Source organism: Hyperolius riggenbachi, chromosome 10, assembly GCF_040937935.1.
Source record: "Hyperolius riggenbachi isolate aHypRig1 chromosome 10, aHypRig1.pri, whole genome shotgun sequence".
Taxonomy (NCBI): domain Eukaryota; kingdom Metazoa; phylum Chordata; class Amphibia; order Anura; family Hyperoliidae; genus Hyperolius; species Hyperolius riggenbachi.
In genome coordinates this window covers 43,193,242-43,208,751 of record NC_090655.1, presented here as the reverse complement: position 1 = coordinate 43,208,751, position 15,510 = coordinate 43,193,242, and the positions used below count along the sequence as shown (strand labels likewise).

General features: G+C 43.9%; 1 protein-coding gene across 45 annotated transcripts in view; it reads right to left on the bottom strand.

Annotated features, from left to right (window-relative positions):
• Positions 1-273: 273 nt before the first annotated feature.
• Positions 274-15,510, bottom strand: part of SORBS1 (sorbin and SH3 domain containing 1) — a 351,749-nt gene continuing 336,512 nt past the window's right edge. For 29 of the 45 annotated variants that reach the window (XM_068258094.1, XM_068258093.1, XM_068258095.1 and 26 more), the window contains 4 exons: positions 12,214-12,273; positions 11,592-11,782; positions 5,521-5,633; positions 274-2,357 (listed from right to left, as the gene is read on the bottom strand). In XM_068258094.1, coding sequence (XP_068114195.1) covers positions 2,290-2,357; positions 5,521-5,633; positions 11,592-11,782; positions 12,214-12,273 — 432 coding nt within the window. In that variant the 3' untranslated portion in view covers positions 274-2,289. The remainder of the gene's footprint in view (positions 2,358-5,520; positions 5,634-11,591; positions 11,783-12,213; positions 12,274-15,510) is intronic. The other 16 variants (XM_068258109.1, XM_068258119.1, XM_068258117.1 and 13 more) reach the window with 3 other exon arrangements.

Genomic DNA, 15,510 nt, shown 5'->3' with positions numbered 1-15,510 from the left:
TGGCGAACATCTCTGGGCCTCTTACTACTTCCGGGTCGCAATGACCCGGAGTAGTACGCCTGCGCTGCCCGGCGGAGCGCGTCCTAGATCGCGCTCCTGTTGCCGGGCACTCTCTGCGCATGAGCGTGATGTCACTCATGACGTCACGCACATGCGCAGAGAGTGCCCGGCAACGGGAGCGCGATCTCGGACGCGCTCCGCCGGGCAGCGCAGGCGTACTACTCCGGGTCATTGCGACCCGGAAGTAGTAAGAGGCCCATGGATTTAGAGATGTTCGCCGGCGAACGGTTCGGGAACCGTTCGCCACCTCTCTACTTAGAACATGTTCCAAAGAAACACGGGCAAACTCAAAAGTTGTTCCCACAAAAAGGTGCAACCATTCTAAATACAGCAGGTTTAACAGAATGCTAAAAATATCACCTATTCTCATAAATATGCCAATATCCAGAGCTGCACATTCACCTCCCTGCATGGCTGTCTGCTAACCTAACTTCTGACTTGTCCAAAAACACCCCCTCCAATCACTCTGCCTAAGAATTATCACGACAAAAGGCATTCATAGCTTCCAACTGCATTGAGGTAACTTTATTTCCAAGTGCATTCTGGGTGACTGGGTGTAAAGCCTGTTAAAGTAAAACTGAAGTGAAATTTAAAAAAGAAAATCAGATACCTAAGGAGAGAGAAGGCTCTGAATCCTACAGAGCCTTCCCTCTCCTCTCCCAGTCCCCTCGTTCCAACAGTGTGACTCCCCCCGTTCCAGACATTCGACCACCTGGTCGAAATACACCTTCGGGGAACACTCTGGAACCCTCGCTCGTATCCATGAGTGCTTCCGAAGACGGGCGCCTCTGTACTCTACATGCACAGTATGGAGCTGCCCATCTTGGGAAGCTCTCGGGGACACGTGGGCTTCTGAGGGCTCTCAGAGGTGGCACATTTGAATGGGGGACACAGCTGGAACGATGGTACTGAGAGAGGACAGGGGAGGCTCTGTAGGATCCAGAACCTCCCCTCTCTATAGGCAAGTATGTGATTTTTTTTTAAAAAAGTGGCTACAGATTTTCATTAAATCAAAAACCTTCACCCAGGATATTGGCATCTCACAATCCATGAATCTATTTAGTGTTATGCATCCCTACCATGCTTACTTCTTATTACCCTTTAATTATGCATTACTGTATTCCTGTTTTACATTGTAATGTGTTTTAGGCCTTCTTGTGTAACCTCTCCAGCCATGCCAGTGAGAAGAGAAGCAGCATAGCACGTGTCCCTCACACACCACTATTGTAAAAACCCCCAAGTTAAAAAACAAATCACAGCAGGTACAAAATAGACGTCCTTCACTGTGCAGCATCCGTACATACTGTACACTGGTGATATCCTTGTTAATTCATCTACTGCAGGCCTCTAAATTGGTCAGGTCTAACCTTCCGCAAAGGATCCTGGGGGTTGCATCCTTTTTAAATAAATAAGCAAGTATAGATTGTGTGTTGTATATATCGACTGAAAATCACACCATTATTTGGTGGCATTGTGGAATTTTAAGCACAAAAAGGTAACAGTAGAAAAATAAAAAATATTCATTTTCCTTTTTGACTTAGCCCCAAATGTTTCATGAGTGCACACTTTAATCAACGTACATGAGCAGATTTACCAAGACACAAAACTGGGGCGCAAATGCAGCAATTGCACACAACAACCAAATCAACTCCTTGTACTAACGGCTAAAACCGGATTTGCTGCTGTGGGTAATTGCTCTAATTTTGCTTTCGTTTCTGCGCACCTCTCTTGATAAAAAGCCCTGTACAGTATGACTGTAGCCATTTTGTGCGGGTTAAATTAGACACTTGACCTTCCTTTCGATTTCTGACTGCAGAATTGAAAAGCTGCCCATTACACTCCACTTCCTCATAGACTTGTATGGCCATCTCTGCACGGTTTCCCAGAGTTCACTGCAGCAGTAGGTCCTTCCTGTGGTTGTACATACCACACTTCCTCACAAAATGGCTTCCCCAAATGCAGGACATGGGTATACTTTAAAATGTGTGGGTGAAATTATAGATTTCTCTTCAAAAGAAAAGTACATTAAGGCAACTTAATAATAAAGTGTTGACTAGAGGGAACATCTCTTCATCGTTTTAGATTAGAACGATAGATTTGAACAGTACTGACACTTGTAAACCTTTTTTTTTTCGTAGAACCTTAGTTAATACATTCAGCAAATGCCTTCACATAGCATAATACCATACGTATAGCTTAATATTTTTGCAGCCGTGTGCTGTATTGTGTTTAGTAATACAATGGCTTGACATAGTTGCCTGGAAACGTGCCGAATAGCTTTGTTCTTCTTGATGTACCTGTGACAAAATAAAGGCAAAAAAAAAGAGAAAGCAAAATTACATCAGGAGAAAAGGGCATTTGATCAGTCATTCTGGAGCCAGATCGCCTTTGCAGAGGCTGATAGCTATTAGAAGCTAACAGTTAGCAGGGAGGTGTGGTTTCAGTAGACACACCAATCCGATCCTCCTCAACATGTGCATGTGACTAAAGGAGGTGTGTTGCAGACTGACTGTGAGTGAGTGGGTAGCTGTAGGTCCCCAAGGAGAAGTGAGGACCTATACATTTTAAAGAGACTCTGTATTCAGAAAAAGGTCCCCGGGGGGTACTTACCTCGGGAGGGGGAAGCCTCTGGATCCTAATGAGGCTTCCCCCATCTTCCAGTGTCCCGGCAATCTCCTGCTGCAGCCCCCCGAAGTGCGGCGATGTAAATACTTACCTTGCACGATCCTGCGCAGGCGCACTAGCCGCTCTTCCTTCGGGTTAAGGCAGAAATGGCCGAACTCAATCGATCCACTCTACAGCGCGAGTGCTTTTGCGCCTGCACAGTAGAGCAGATACAATCGGGCTCGGCTATTTCTGCCTAGCCCAAATGAAGAACCGCTACTGCGCCTGCGCTGGATCCCGGAGAGGTAAATAAATGAAGCCTTGTCAGGCTTGTCAGGGGAGGATTCGAGGGAGTCACCGCTGGATTCCCTGCAGCTACAGGGATGGGGGAAGCCTTATCAGGACCCTGAGGCTTCCCCCTCCCGAGGTGAGTACCTCCAGGGGACTTTTTTTAAATAAAGAGTCTCTAAGTATTTTCCCTTTTTTTTTTTTAAAGCTGTAATTTTTTTTTTTTTTTTACAAAACACTTTCATGCACAATTCATTTAAAGTAATGTCCTGTTAGATGCATATATAAAAAGGTATGGTTGAGCATTTTTTACATTTGTTATTACAGGGTTCTTGTTTGGGAGATTTCATCATGACTGCCAGTGACATTTTCCAGCCCCCAGCAAGCTCCATGGAATAAACCAGGATTTTCCAGTCTCTATTGAGGGCACTGGTAAAGAACACCACCTTTAAAGGGGAACTGAAGAGAGAGGTATATGGAGGCGGTCATGTTTATTTCCTTTTAATCAATACCAGTTGCCTGGCAGCCCTGCTGGTCTATTTCTCTGCAGTAGTATCTGATTAAAACCAGAAAAAAGCATGCAGCTAGTCTTGTCAGATCAGACTTATAAGTCTGAACCACTGAAACACCTGATCTGCTGCATGCTTGTTCAGGGGCTATGGCTAATAGTATTAGAGGCAGAGGAACAGCAGGGCTGCCAGGCAACTGGTATTGTCTAAAAGGAAATAAACATGACAGCCTCCATATACCTCTCTCTTCAGTTCCCCTTTAACATACGGGTTTAAATCCTGGTTGGAGCCAGTTAGCTATTAAGTATGGAGTCCTTGGACAAAACTCCCTAATGTTCCAAGGGTGGTCTACTGAACGTGCACATATCGTTGCACTGCTGCCCCGATGTTACTGAGCAGAGGCGTCACTAGGCTTGGTGTTACCTGTTGTGGAAACTCTGTGTCACCCCTCTCGTCCCATGAGCCTACAACCTCACCAGGCGAAACAAAAACCAATAATACTTGCCATTGGGGGTAGGTGGTTGGGTGGGACACTACACCTTGGCCAAGGGGTGAATAGTTGGATGTTAATGTGATCACCATGTGGCCCTAGTGGCCTCTGAACTCCATTGTCAGCTTAACACAGAGCAGCTGGAAGGGAGAAGAGCAGGAGGGAAAAGTACATCAGAGGCATTAGCCTGGTCTATGTTTATATAGCCTTACGCCACTCTCCCCAATGGTGTGTACACACTTGAAAGATTAATGAAAGATCTTAGACCAATTTTACCACCTTCCATGTAGTATGAGAGCCATACTCTACACAGTCTATTCTATGGAGCTGAACTCCCCATCAGATAAAAATCTTTGCAAGATGCTGCACACACAGATGCTGTACACATTCAAAACATCAGTACTTCCTGTCCAGCACTGTTTTAAAAAAACAACAACCATCTTTTTAAATTACTAGGTTTTACTTGCAGTGTGACATAGCTAAACATTTGGACCTTCAGTTTTCAATAAATTTCCACTTCAAAAAACAATTATTCACTTATCTCTAAATTTAATAGGTTCCTACATGGCTGCCGCAGTAAGCTCTTAGGTAGGGGTGGTCAATGAGATTCAAATAGCTGCAAGCTGATGCAGAATTATGTAAATTTAGTATGCTGCTTGGAAATGGAACACATAAAATCCATATGACGTAGAATTCGATAGGCCCGTTCATACATTTTCTTACAGAATGTGCTGCATCAACTCAGAACTTAATGTCATTGGCTGCTTTTCTAAAAAGGGAGTCTGAAGTGAAAATAATAAAACAAACATACCTATGGAGAGGGAAAGCTCTGGGTCCTATAGAGCTTTCCCGTTCCACTCATTGTTCCCTCGTTCCAATGCTGGCTCCTCAGTTCAAATCTCCAGCTGCAGGAGGCTTTGGAGGACTTCGGGAGCCCGAGTGCTCCCGAAGACGGGCGACTCTGTCCTGTACATGCACGAGTGCTCAAGAAAGCACTAACGCATGCGCAATACGGAGCTTCGCATGTGCAATACAGAGCGACAGGAGCACACCGTCAGAGAGCAGTCTTCAACCCATCGGTTGAAGACTGCTCCCGGGGAGCCAGCATTGGAACAAGGGGACCAGGAGAGAAACAGGAAGGCTGTATAGGACCCAGAGCCTTCCCTCTTCTTGGGCAAATATCTCTCTCTATCTTTTTTTTTTTTTTGCTTCAAACTCACTTTAAGTATATGTGGAATCCATAGATTGCATTATGCCCATCTCAGCAGTGTATTTATCATGTATGATAATGAAATGTTCCCATGTTTGAGGAGGGCACTGAGGTGCAAATGAGTTACAAATCATTTCTCCTAACATTCAAATTTCATGTAAATGTTATGCAGCTTGACATTGGACCAATCAGAATAACTTCCTGTTAATATTTATTGGTTCAAGTTCAAGCTGCATATTATTTCCATGAAATTTGAATGTTAGGAGAAGATTATTTGCATCTCACTGCTCATTTCAGTAGAGAAAAACCAACAATGGGATCATGTGAAGCACAGGTTGTATTGAGGTGAACATGCTTACCTACAAACCAGCCATCGTCACATTTCTCCATAACATCCACCACATCCCCTTCCCTGAGCTCCAGCTCATCCTCATTTTGTGGCATGTAGCTGTACAACGCTTGATAGCTAAACCTGAAAAGCAAGGAAGCCATTCTTGTCATTGGTCAATCAACAGACCTCAGTTCTATAAACTTCATTATTTCAATTGACAGGAAGAATCCTGCACACAAGTTTTAATCATGCCATTTTTGAAGCTCACCTGAAGTGAGCCAAAACTTTAAAAATTTAAATTCTGGTGGGCCAGAGCACCTCCTTCTGAAAGGTTTCCTGCTGTTCCTGGTCTTCAGGGTCCCCAGGTTGTGAAAAAGCAGATCTGGACTGTGCATGCTCAAGTTCCGCACCATGCATGCTTAGTGCTTTCTTTCATACATGAGCACTTCCTTTTACAGAGCTTGCGCAATTTGGAACTCACGTATGCCCAGTTCAAATGTGCTCATGCCTGGTCACGGGCGCTTCCAGTGGATAGGATTCGACTGACAAGCTAGTCAGTTACAGTAAAGATTCGGTTAACTGGAACTAGGGGGGAACATTTCTCTCTGATTATGCAGAGCAGCATGCAGCAGAAACAATTGACAGACCCTCCAGGCACTGGTCCTCTTCATGTCTGCAGCTGCTGGCTGCTCTGCTGCATCCTCGTACGGCTCACGGCATGTCAGCTGACCCACATCGGGTCACATGCACACATCAGGAGCCGTACAGAGCGGATGTAGCAGAGCAGCTGGGAGCTGCAAAAAGTGAAGGCTGTTTTTTTAAGTGTGAGCACTTAGGGCCCTTTTACACTTAATCAGTTGCTCTCAGTTATAACTGAAAGAAAACTGATTTTCAAAGTAAAGCCCATGTTTTCCTATGGCCTCTTTTACACTTAACGCGATTTTAACTGAAATCTTCCTCCCAATGCACTGCTATGGAAAAAGCGCGTACCAACGCGTACTAACGCATACTAACGCACACCAACTGATTAAGTGCAAACGGGGGGGATTAGGATCCTGGAACCAGGAGCGTCGCAGCAGTTAGGCCCAGTGCACACCAAAACCGCTAGCAGATCCTCAAAACGCTAGAGGTTTTTGGAGCAGATTTCAGAGCGATTTTTTATGTTTATAGACATTTTCTAAACATGCCTAGCGTTTTTTGGAGCGTTTTTGTGTAGCAGATTACAAATATTGTTACAGTAAAAGCTGTTACTGAACAGCTTCTGTAACAAAAACATCTGGAAATTCGCTCTGATCCAGCGTTTTCCAGAGCGGTTTGAGCTTTTGCTATACTTTACATTGAGGCAGAAACGCTTCTGCAAACCGCAAAAGTGCTGCAGGACCCACGTTTGCAGTTTGCTAAAAACCTCAAACCGCTGATGTGCATCATCCCATTGAAATACATTAGCCAAGCGTTATCACAGGCGGAAGCGGTTTGGAAAACGCTACCAAAACCGCTCGGTGTGCACCAGGCCTTAGAGATGAGGGGAGAGGCTACATTACCTTAGAAGGTATTAAATGAGGAGGGAAGCACATTTTAGAGAATTTGAATATTTAACATATATGAGGAGGCCATTACCAATGATCCCACATTACATCCAAAAGAAATAAATAGGACTGCCTCCAAAATGCTCTCATTTCAGGTGTGCTTTTAAAACAAAACCACATTCGTAGAAAATGTATCTGCAGTGCTGCTGCCATATGGGTGGTTTATGCAGTCTTTTTTTGCGCTTTTATCCAGGGGCATAACGAGGGGGCAGCAGCCCCTGCGACTACAGGGGGGCCCACAGGTGTGTGGAGGCCTCACCTACTAACCTTCCCTTTCTCTGATACTGCAGAGCAGGTGTGTTTGTGGCTACACTTGTTATGGGTGTGAAGATCCTGACGGTCACATTTGTTTCATCAGCCTTGTAAAATGGGCCCCAGGCTGTGAGGGTCACCAAAAAGAGGCAAAGGAAAGGTTGTGAACAGTAAGCGGCCTCATCAAAGTTTTGCTGAGGGGCCCCATGAGTTGTAGTTACAACTCCCCTGCTTTTATCCTTATAGTTACACCATTGCCCTTACAATAAAAATAAGGGAAGCAGCTCCTGCAGCTGGGGGAGGGGCTAGGGAAGTGCAGGACTCCATCTGGTTACCGACTTCCTTTTCAATAATGGGGCCGCCCATCAAGAACAAGTTTTGTAGAGGCCACACTTGTTACAGGTGAAGGACCCCTGGTGGCCACATTTGTTATGACTCCTGGCAGATGGGTCTCCTGGCTGCCAGAGTGGGGTGTCAGCACAGGAAAACGGGGTGTGAACAACGTGAGACCCCATGAAATCAAAACTGATTTGTAGTTTTTCCCCTTTACAAAGCTCAAGTAATGGAAGCCTATGTGGTCAGCAGGATTGCAGGATGCGGTCAGCATAAAGCACACAGCTATAGGGCTCTTTTCCAGTTTTGATTTTATCTGAAAATCGGATCACTAGCATTTTGCGGATCACAACAGCGCCACAATTAACATGTAATTCGCGGTGCTGTTTTACCACTAGAGTGACTTGTTTTTTCCTTAATTGCAATTGCTGGCCTGTTGCATTTTGCTGCATTTGTGCTCCTATACAATCTATAGCAGCAAAGGAAAACCACATAGCATTCACTCTGCTATGTAATGTTTCCTGTGATTTGGCAGTTCAAAATCAAGGTTTTTTTTCCTCCTGTCAGAAATCACAAGTGCACAGCAATCGCACCGTACACCACATCATGGTGACATCACGGTAGTGGAAATAGGAGGAAACGCAATCAGTTCGCAGCGCAATCTGAATCGCGTTTCCTAGTGGAAATGGACCCAGAGGGCCTGCACACACTGAAAATCGCCAAGACCAATTGCAAACGCAGTGTGATGCGATTGCGTTTTTAATCAAAATTCTACTTGAGATTTTTGTGCGTTTACGATGCAATTTTGCCGAGGCAATCTCTTCCTGGTTTCCTGATTGTTTACCTAAAAAATAAAACGCAATGAAAATTGCATGCATTGCGTTTTTTCATATGTTTTTTTTTAAACACAGTGCTTAAAAAGTGCACCAGTCACTGCAAAAGTGTTTTTCTAAAAAGCATCGCACCACTGTGTACAGGTCATCACGATTTTCATGATTTTTCAAAAAACCTTGCAGTTTAGAAAACGCGATTTAAAAAAAAAGCAGCCAGTGTGTATAGGCCCTTACTGTTCCACAACTGTGCATCATCCAATGTGGCTGAACGCTATTCTGTAGCTTACATCACCACTAAGTAATGGCCGGCATGGATTCTACAAAGATGGGTGATTTTTAGCCTCGCTATTACAGTACAGATGTATTGAATGTCATCAAGTGATACAATGCAGGGATGCCACAAATAGCAGCCCATGACACTGGATAGCTTTGACACGTTGTGATAAAGGCTTGCATGTCCATACAGCCCTAATCTTGACTTCCGTGGGGCAGCTGTGTGAATGTGACATTTGCCGGCAGTCTCTCCTCTAATCTCTCCAGATCACTGACATGCATTCCTGCTGTGCCTATAGAGCTCATGGAAAATATTAAGCTAAGAAAAGCCATGACATAATGACTGCTTCCAGAGGCATTTCCTATAGAACACACACACTAGGTCAATGGATATATCGTACAGGCTGACATCATGCCTTGGGAGTGGAAATATGAGATATCTGACACAGATAATGTACACAGCAGACTTCCCAGAGAAAATATCACTCAAATGAATGAAATAAGAGGAGTCACTAAGGTCATTTCTACTTGTATGCTTCCAATTGTGAGGTCACAGCTGAAGCGTGTAATCTTAAGTGGAGTTCCTGTTAGTGCAAACCCTACACAATGAAAAGAGCTCAATAATGACATCAGACTTATGTGTGTAAAGTGACCTTTGGTAATCCAAATGTTTAAAGGCCTTACACACCTTCAGTAATAGTACTGGTGGGTGGAGGTGCCTAATAATAAAATTAGTAAGCAAAAAAAAAAAAAGAGACTCTGCGATAGAAATGTGAGACTTTGAGGTGCTCGCGTCTCTATCATCTCAGCTATTAGGATTTTATTGACCTGAGGAAGCAGGTAATACCTGCGAAATGAGTTTTCTTAACCTTCTTTCTGTGCAATAAATGTTATGAAGATATATTGAGCTGTATTGGGTATTTTATCTACAGCAGAGGTAAGTCTACAGCTATCCCTCCTCCTATTTTTTTTTAAAGTAATTTTTTTTAATGAGTGAACAAATTATTCTGGTGCCACGCATCTCTTCATATATTATTAATATACGATTTTAAGCATTACTAGTATTGGGATACAGGGATTTGCTGTGTGCAGCCTTTCTAACCGAACGTAAGCCTTCTATACCCATCCAATTTTGACTAACAAATGATTGGCCAATTGTATCACCTACATGCAGTAGGACCAGCACAGTCTGTGCATAGTATTCAAAATCTGTTGGTCCTCATTTTACATGGCGGTGGCAAAATTGGCCAGTCATTGACCTATCAAAATTGGATGCAAGTACCAAGCTTTAGTTCTGCATAAAAAGTGTAACACAAGCCAAAACATTGCGTTAAGCTTTGTATAATGTGGGAAGGGACTACAAGCTCTGCAAAGTTTATACTGCTGTCTGGATTGCCATTGGGCAGCCAATGACATGAGTACCTGCTCCTTGTGGTCCATTAAAAGGAATGGAGGAGGAACACAAATAGCAGGGTGCTATAGAGCCCTAGCAGAGGCGTAACTACAGGGGAGCAATTCCTGCAACTGCAGGGGGGTCCAGAGCTGTAAGGGGGCCGCAACTACTACTTCACTCCCTCTGTGAAAGGGGTCCATCCTACTGGTTAGTTTTATAACCCTTGTAAGAAGGGCCCCTAGGCTGTGAGGGTCACCAGGGGTAGGCAAGGGAAAGGGTGTAAACATTGGAGGGGCCATCAAAGAATTGCTGGAGGCCCCCATGTTTTATAGTTATGCCCCTGAGCCCTAGGTGACACTTCAAGAGCAAGTATGGTAAAGGACATATACCCCGCCAAGACAAAGGCAGGGAAAAAGAATGAAACTCTTTCTGGTTCTATCAAAAACTAGAAAAAAGGTCCGGCATGAGTTTCACTTCAAAAAGCTCATACAAAGATCATTTTCGAGTATGTTCAGATCAAACAAACCAATACTCTGTTTACCGGAGAAGAAAAATTCTCCCATAGTCAATCAATGCCCATACAGATGTCAAACAGGTGGTGTTATTCGTGCTACTGACGAGCTACTGTTTTTCCCCTATCTTATTGCCTGATGAAGCAGGCTGTGCCTGCGAAACGCGTTGCATCTTTTGGGGTACCAATAATAAATGTATTTGTTTAATTCAGACAGTATTTTGAGTCTGCTTTCCGGAGGTAAGTCCACCACTGCCTCCCAGCAAATTTTAAACATTTTTATTACCTTTTATCCTGCTGGCGTCTCTGTTCTCTTACGATAATTTAAATTAAAATGGAACGTTAGTGAGAGCGTCCGTCTGGCAGGGAGCGGCGCACAGAATGCCGTCTGACGTCACTACCGGTTTCGGCACCAGACGGACGCTCTCCCTAACGTTCCATCAACATCACCAGCCCTGGCCAGGCTGTGCGAGTTTGAGGAGACCTGCTGAGGGTTTTTAAGCAAAGTGCAGCACATATGTACAAATCGTAAGTGAAACTTTTAAAGTGTTTGATTATTACTCTAAAGTTTAATGCACTTTCGGAGCGCTCTCTCTCCCCCTCCTTGTTCTTAATAGTTACTGGCACCACCCAGTTTAAGAGAGCTGCATCGATACTATAGTGCATTATTAAAGGGCCAGTTCTGTATTGTTGAGCGCAAGTTTGTTTCCTTTCCTATTCCAATTAAAATACCTGGCAGAGCAGATTATCAATGCATCACTTCAGTGTGGAAAATAATGGTCAGCCTTTGTCTATCTTTTGTATGTGGACATTCAAGGATATAGAATGGCTATAACGGGACTGCCATGGGATGCCCATTCCCCGACACTAGGGGGTGCTGTGGGGAGAAAGGAGAAAAGTATTGCGTCGGTCACTTACGTGTCTTGTGGCGTCTGACTCCTCTCTATGCTTTCTCTTCTCTGTTGTGCTTGAGGTTGCTGGGAAATGATTAAACATTGTTTATTGTCATAGGAAGACACTTTGTGTCGATAGTCAAAGGGATGAGAGATAGTACTGCAGTAACGGACTGATTTCTCTGCAATGCTTATTATCTCATTGCAGACCGCTTCCTGCACTCAACAAGAGAGAGACAGACAGGAAGTGATGGTGGCATTCCAGAGTGCATCAAGTAAGTCCAGTGCACAACAGAGGTGGAGGTCCCGTTAAATCCACGGAGTGAAGAGTAGGTAGGAGTGTCCCAGGGGTAAGCATGGAGAGAGACAGGCAAGATACAGAAGAAGGTAGAATTTAGTACAGATATACACAAGACACGGCAGCGTAGAGCCTGATGCAGTTAGCATGTTGCTGTTAGACAATGCTCTCATTCTAGCAACGAAATGTCGGTGAGCTTTGCTCTGTCATGCATTAGGTTAGGAGTCAGAGTGCAGGCGTAGCAAGAGAGAGTACATGGTTTGTACTGAGAAACAGAAGACACACGTTAACACAGACAGAAGTCAAACCTGGGTACCAGTGACCCATCTATATCCATCGCATCTCTTACCACATAACTCTTTTCAGACTCTGTGAGCTCTGGTCCTGTGCTCAGTGTATGCTGGGGCTGCTGTGATCATCAAGCACATTATAAGGGACACATTTAGCAAGGGTTACTGGGTTACAGGGAGACACAAAGACAGACAGTACTTTGAATGTCAGACATTTCCCATAGGTAAACAGCAGGCCAAGGGAGGGGAGCCTCGAGGCTAACAGGGGCCCCTTAAATATCCCAATCAGCAGTAGCATAGGAGCTGTGGGGCCCCCAAAGCACTCTATAAATAACAATTAATATGGAGCAGCAAAGCCTGCCATGGACAGCTGCAGTGTCAGAACGGTGTAGGCTGGGGGGGGGGGGGGGGGGGGAACACTAAAGAGACTCTGTAACAAAATTGTCATCCTTATTTCTTCTATCCTATAAGTTCCTATACCTGTTCTAATGTGCTCTGTCTAACTGCAGCCTTTCCTAGTTGCACAGTGGCTGTGTTATCTCTGTTATATGATCTAATCTTCTCTCCTCTGTCGGGTCTTTCGGGCTCAGGTAGTCTGGCTGGAATGTGCTGTGCTGCTTGTGATTGGATAGAAGCTATACACACCCTCTCCAGGCCCCCTGCGCACTCTGTATGACTCACACACTGAGCTACTCACTTGCTATGGGCCTGATTCACAAAGCGGTGATAACTTAGTTATCACGCCTAAAAGACTTTAGGCGTGATAACCTTTGCACCGCTGAGTTAGCACCGCTTTGTGCTGGTTATCGCGCGCAACCACGCAATTCCGCGCGCAACGCCCATAGGGTTTAATGGGCGCATCGCATGCACTGCATCGTGCGCCGCGCAATTGCGCACACAAAACTTTGCGCGCGGGAATTTCGCGCGAGTTTCATTTTATCACGCCTAAACTGAGCTTAGGCGTGATAAAGGGCTTTTCACAGGCGTGCAAACACTTTGCACCGTATGTGTTTTTTGTTTGTAAACACTGCCTAAAACTGGCAATTACAAGCCAGGATCGCAGCAGGGAGTGGCAGAAACAGCACAGGGGGCCCAGGAGAACATAATGAATAGAATTGTATGCTTTTTATTGTAAGAATTTTACAGTACAGATTCTCTTTAAGAGACACATTTATATGTATAGGCTAACACCATTAATCATAATCAGTTTGGGAGTTCTTTTTAAGTTCATTATCAATAGAGGGATACTATACTACGTTGTGGCCAATTCCAAATAAATGAATATGTACCGGTAGATAATGTCTGCTGGACGATGAAACAACTAGGGATTGTCAATGAGATGAAAAAGTAGTTTTGTGCCAATTTTACGGCAATTTTAAACACATTTACGCAGCTTGCAAATGGACCAAGCGTCGCTGCAGGAACTGCATTTGCCCCACTTTCAAGATGCATACATTTTCAGGAAATTAAAATTCATTTTACATCAACTTAGAATCATTTGCAGCTTACTGATCCTTTCCTAGAAATAGAAAAAAACATTAAAGGACAACTGTAGTGAGAGAGATATGGAGGCTGCCATATTTATTACATTTTAAGCAATACCAGTTGCCTGGCAGCCCTGCTAAACATCTGCCTATAATACTTTTAGCCATAGACTCTGAACAAGCATGCAGCAGGTCGGGGGTTTCTGACATTATTGTCAGATCTGAAAAGATTAGCTGCATGCTTGTTTCTGGTGTTATTCAGACACCACTGCGGTCAAATAGATCAGCGGGGCTGCCAGGCAACTGGTATTGTTTAAAAGGAACTAAATACGGCAGCCTCCATATTCTTCGCACTTCAGTTGTCCTTTAAACAGAATGCACTAGTAGAAAATAAATAATTTCGGTTTTTCTTGAATTTCTACATTAGTTCTAGAGCCTGCCTCTTACTGCTCTGTGTTCAGATACAATTCTATGTTGGCAATTAGGGAGGGTTGGATCATTCCTTGCCTTCTAATACAGCTAAGTAGAAATATCTAATGATACACAGTAGGTCAATGCAAATGGCTTTGCAAACCACATGTAGCTTGGAAGTAGACAAACCAACTTAAGTTACTGAGAATTTGGATAGCCCAAGTTTTAATCTGCGTGCAATTTGCAACAACATTAGCCACTCTCAATCATGCCTACATCTAGGCCAGGGTGTCTCAACTTATGCTACATACACACTTGAAAGATAAATGAAAGATCACAGACCAATTTTACCCCCTTCCATGTAGTATGAGAGCCATATACTCTACACAGTCTATTCTATGGAGCTGAACTCCCCATCAGATAAAAATCTTTGCAAGATGCTGCACACAAAGATGCTGTACACATTCAAAAGATCAGTATCTGCAAAAGATCTGTTCCTACAAAAGATCCGTTCCTGCAAAATGCATTCATAGTCTATGATAGCTGCAGATCCTTATACACACCTTGTTTAACAGACATTCATCTGCAGATCAATCATCTGCAGATCAGATCCACCAGGATGGATTTTCAGATCTGCAGAGGATTGTCTGATCTGCAGATGAAGTCTGTTAAACAAGGTGTGTATGAGGCTCTGCAGATATAGACTATGAATGCATTTTGCAGGAACAGATCTTTTGCAGATACTGATCTGTTGAATGTGTACAGCATCTTTGTGTGCAGCATCTTGCAAAGATTTTTATCTGATGGGGAGTTCAGCTCAATAGAATAGACTGTGTAGAGTATGGCTCTCATACTACATGGAAGGGGGTAAAATTGGTCTAATATCTTTCATTTATCTTTCAAGTGTGTACACACCATTAGGCTTCTTGCACACTGCAAGCAATTCAGATTCAGATTCCGCTTTTTAATCTGTTTTTACTTCCGATTCAGATTCAGATTTGCAGTTTGCTCCCTGCACACTGCAAATCTGAATCTGAATCGGAGGTAAAAACTGATTAAAAAGCGGAATCGGAATCTGATTTGCTTGCAGTGTGCAAGAGGCCTAAGTCCTTCCATCCCCCCAACAGTGCATGTATTGTGGAAATTCAAAGAGGTAGTTGAACTCTGTGAATGTTTGTGGTTTTCTGCAAAACATGCACTGTTGTTGGCACCAGAGAACTGAGTTGAGCGACCCTGATGTAAGGGACACTGCTGATGATCTCGGTTCCGGCTGCATGGTAACCAAGCCATAAAGCTCTAGCATGAGTGTGACTGAGCAGTGGTGTGCGGATTCCTCTTCTGGATTCTATTTAAAGGGCTAAAGGAGAAATAAAGAATAGTTTTGGTAGTCCATAGCCTGGCCATTATCGAAAAATGTTAAGATAATTTAGTAACCAGGAAGTAATTCTGTTGGTTTTGTAT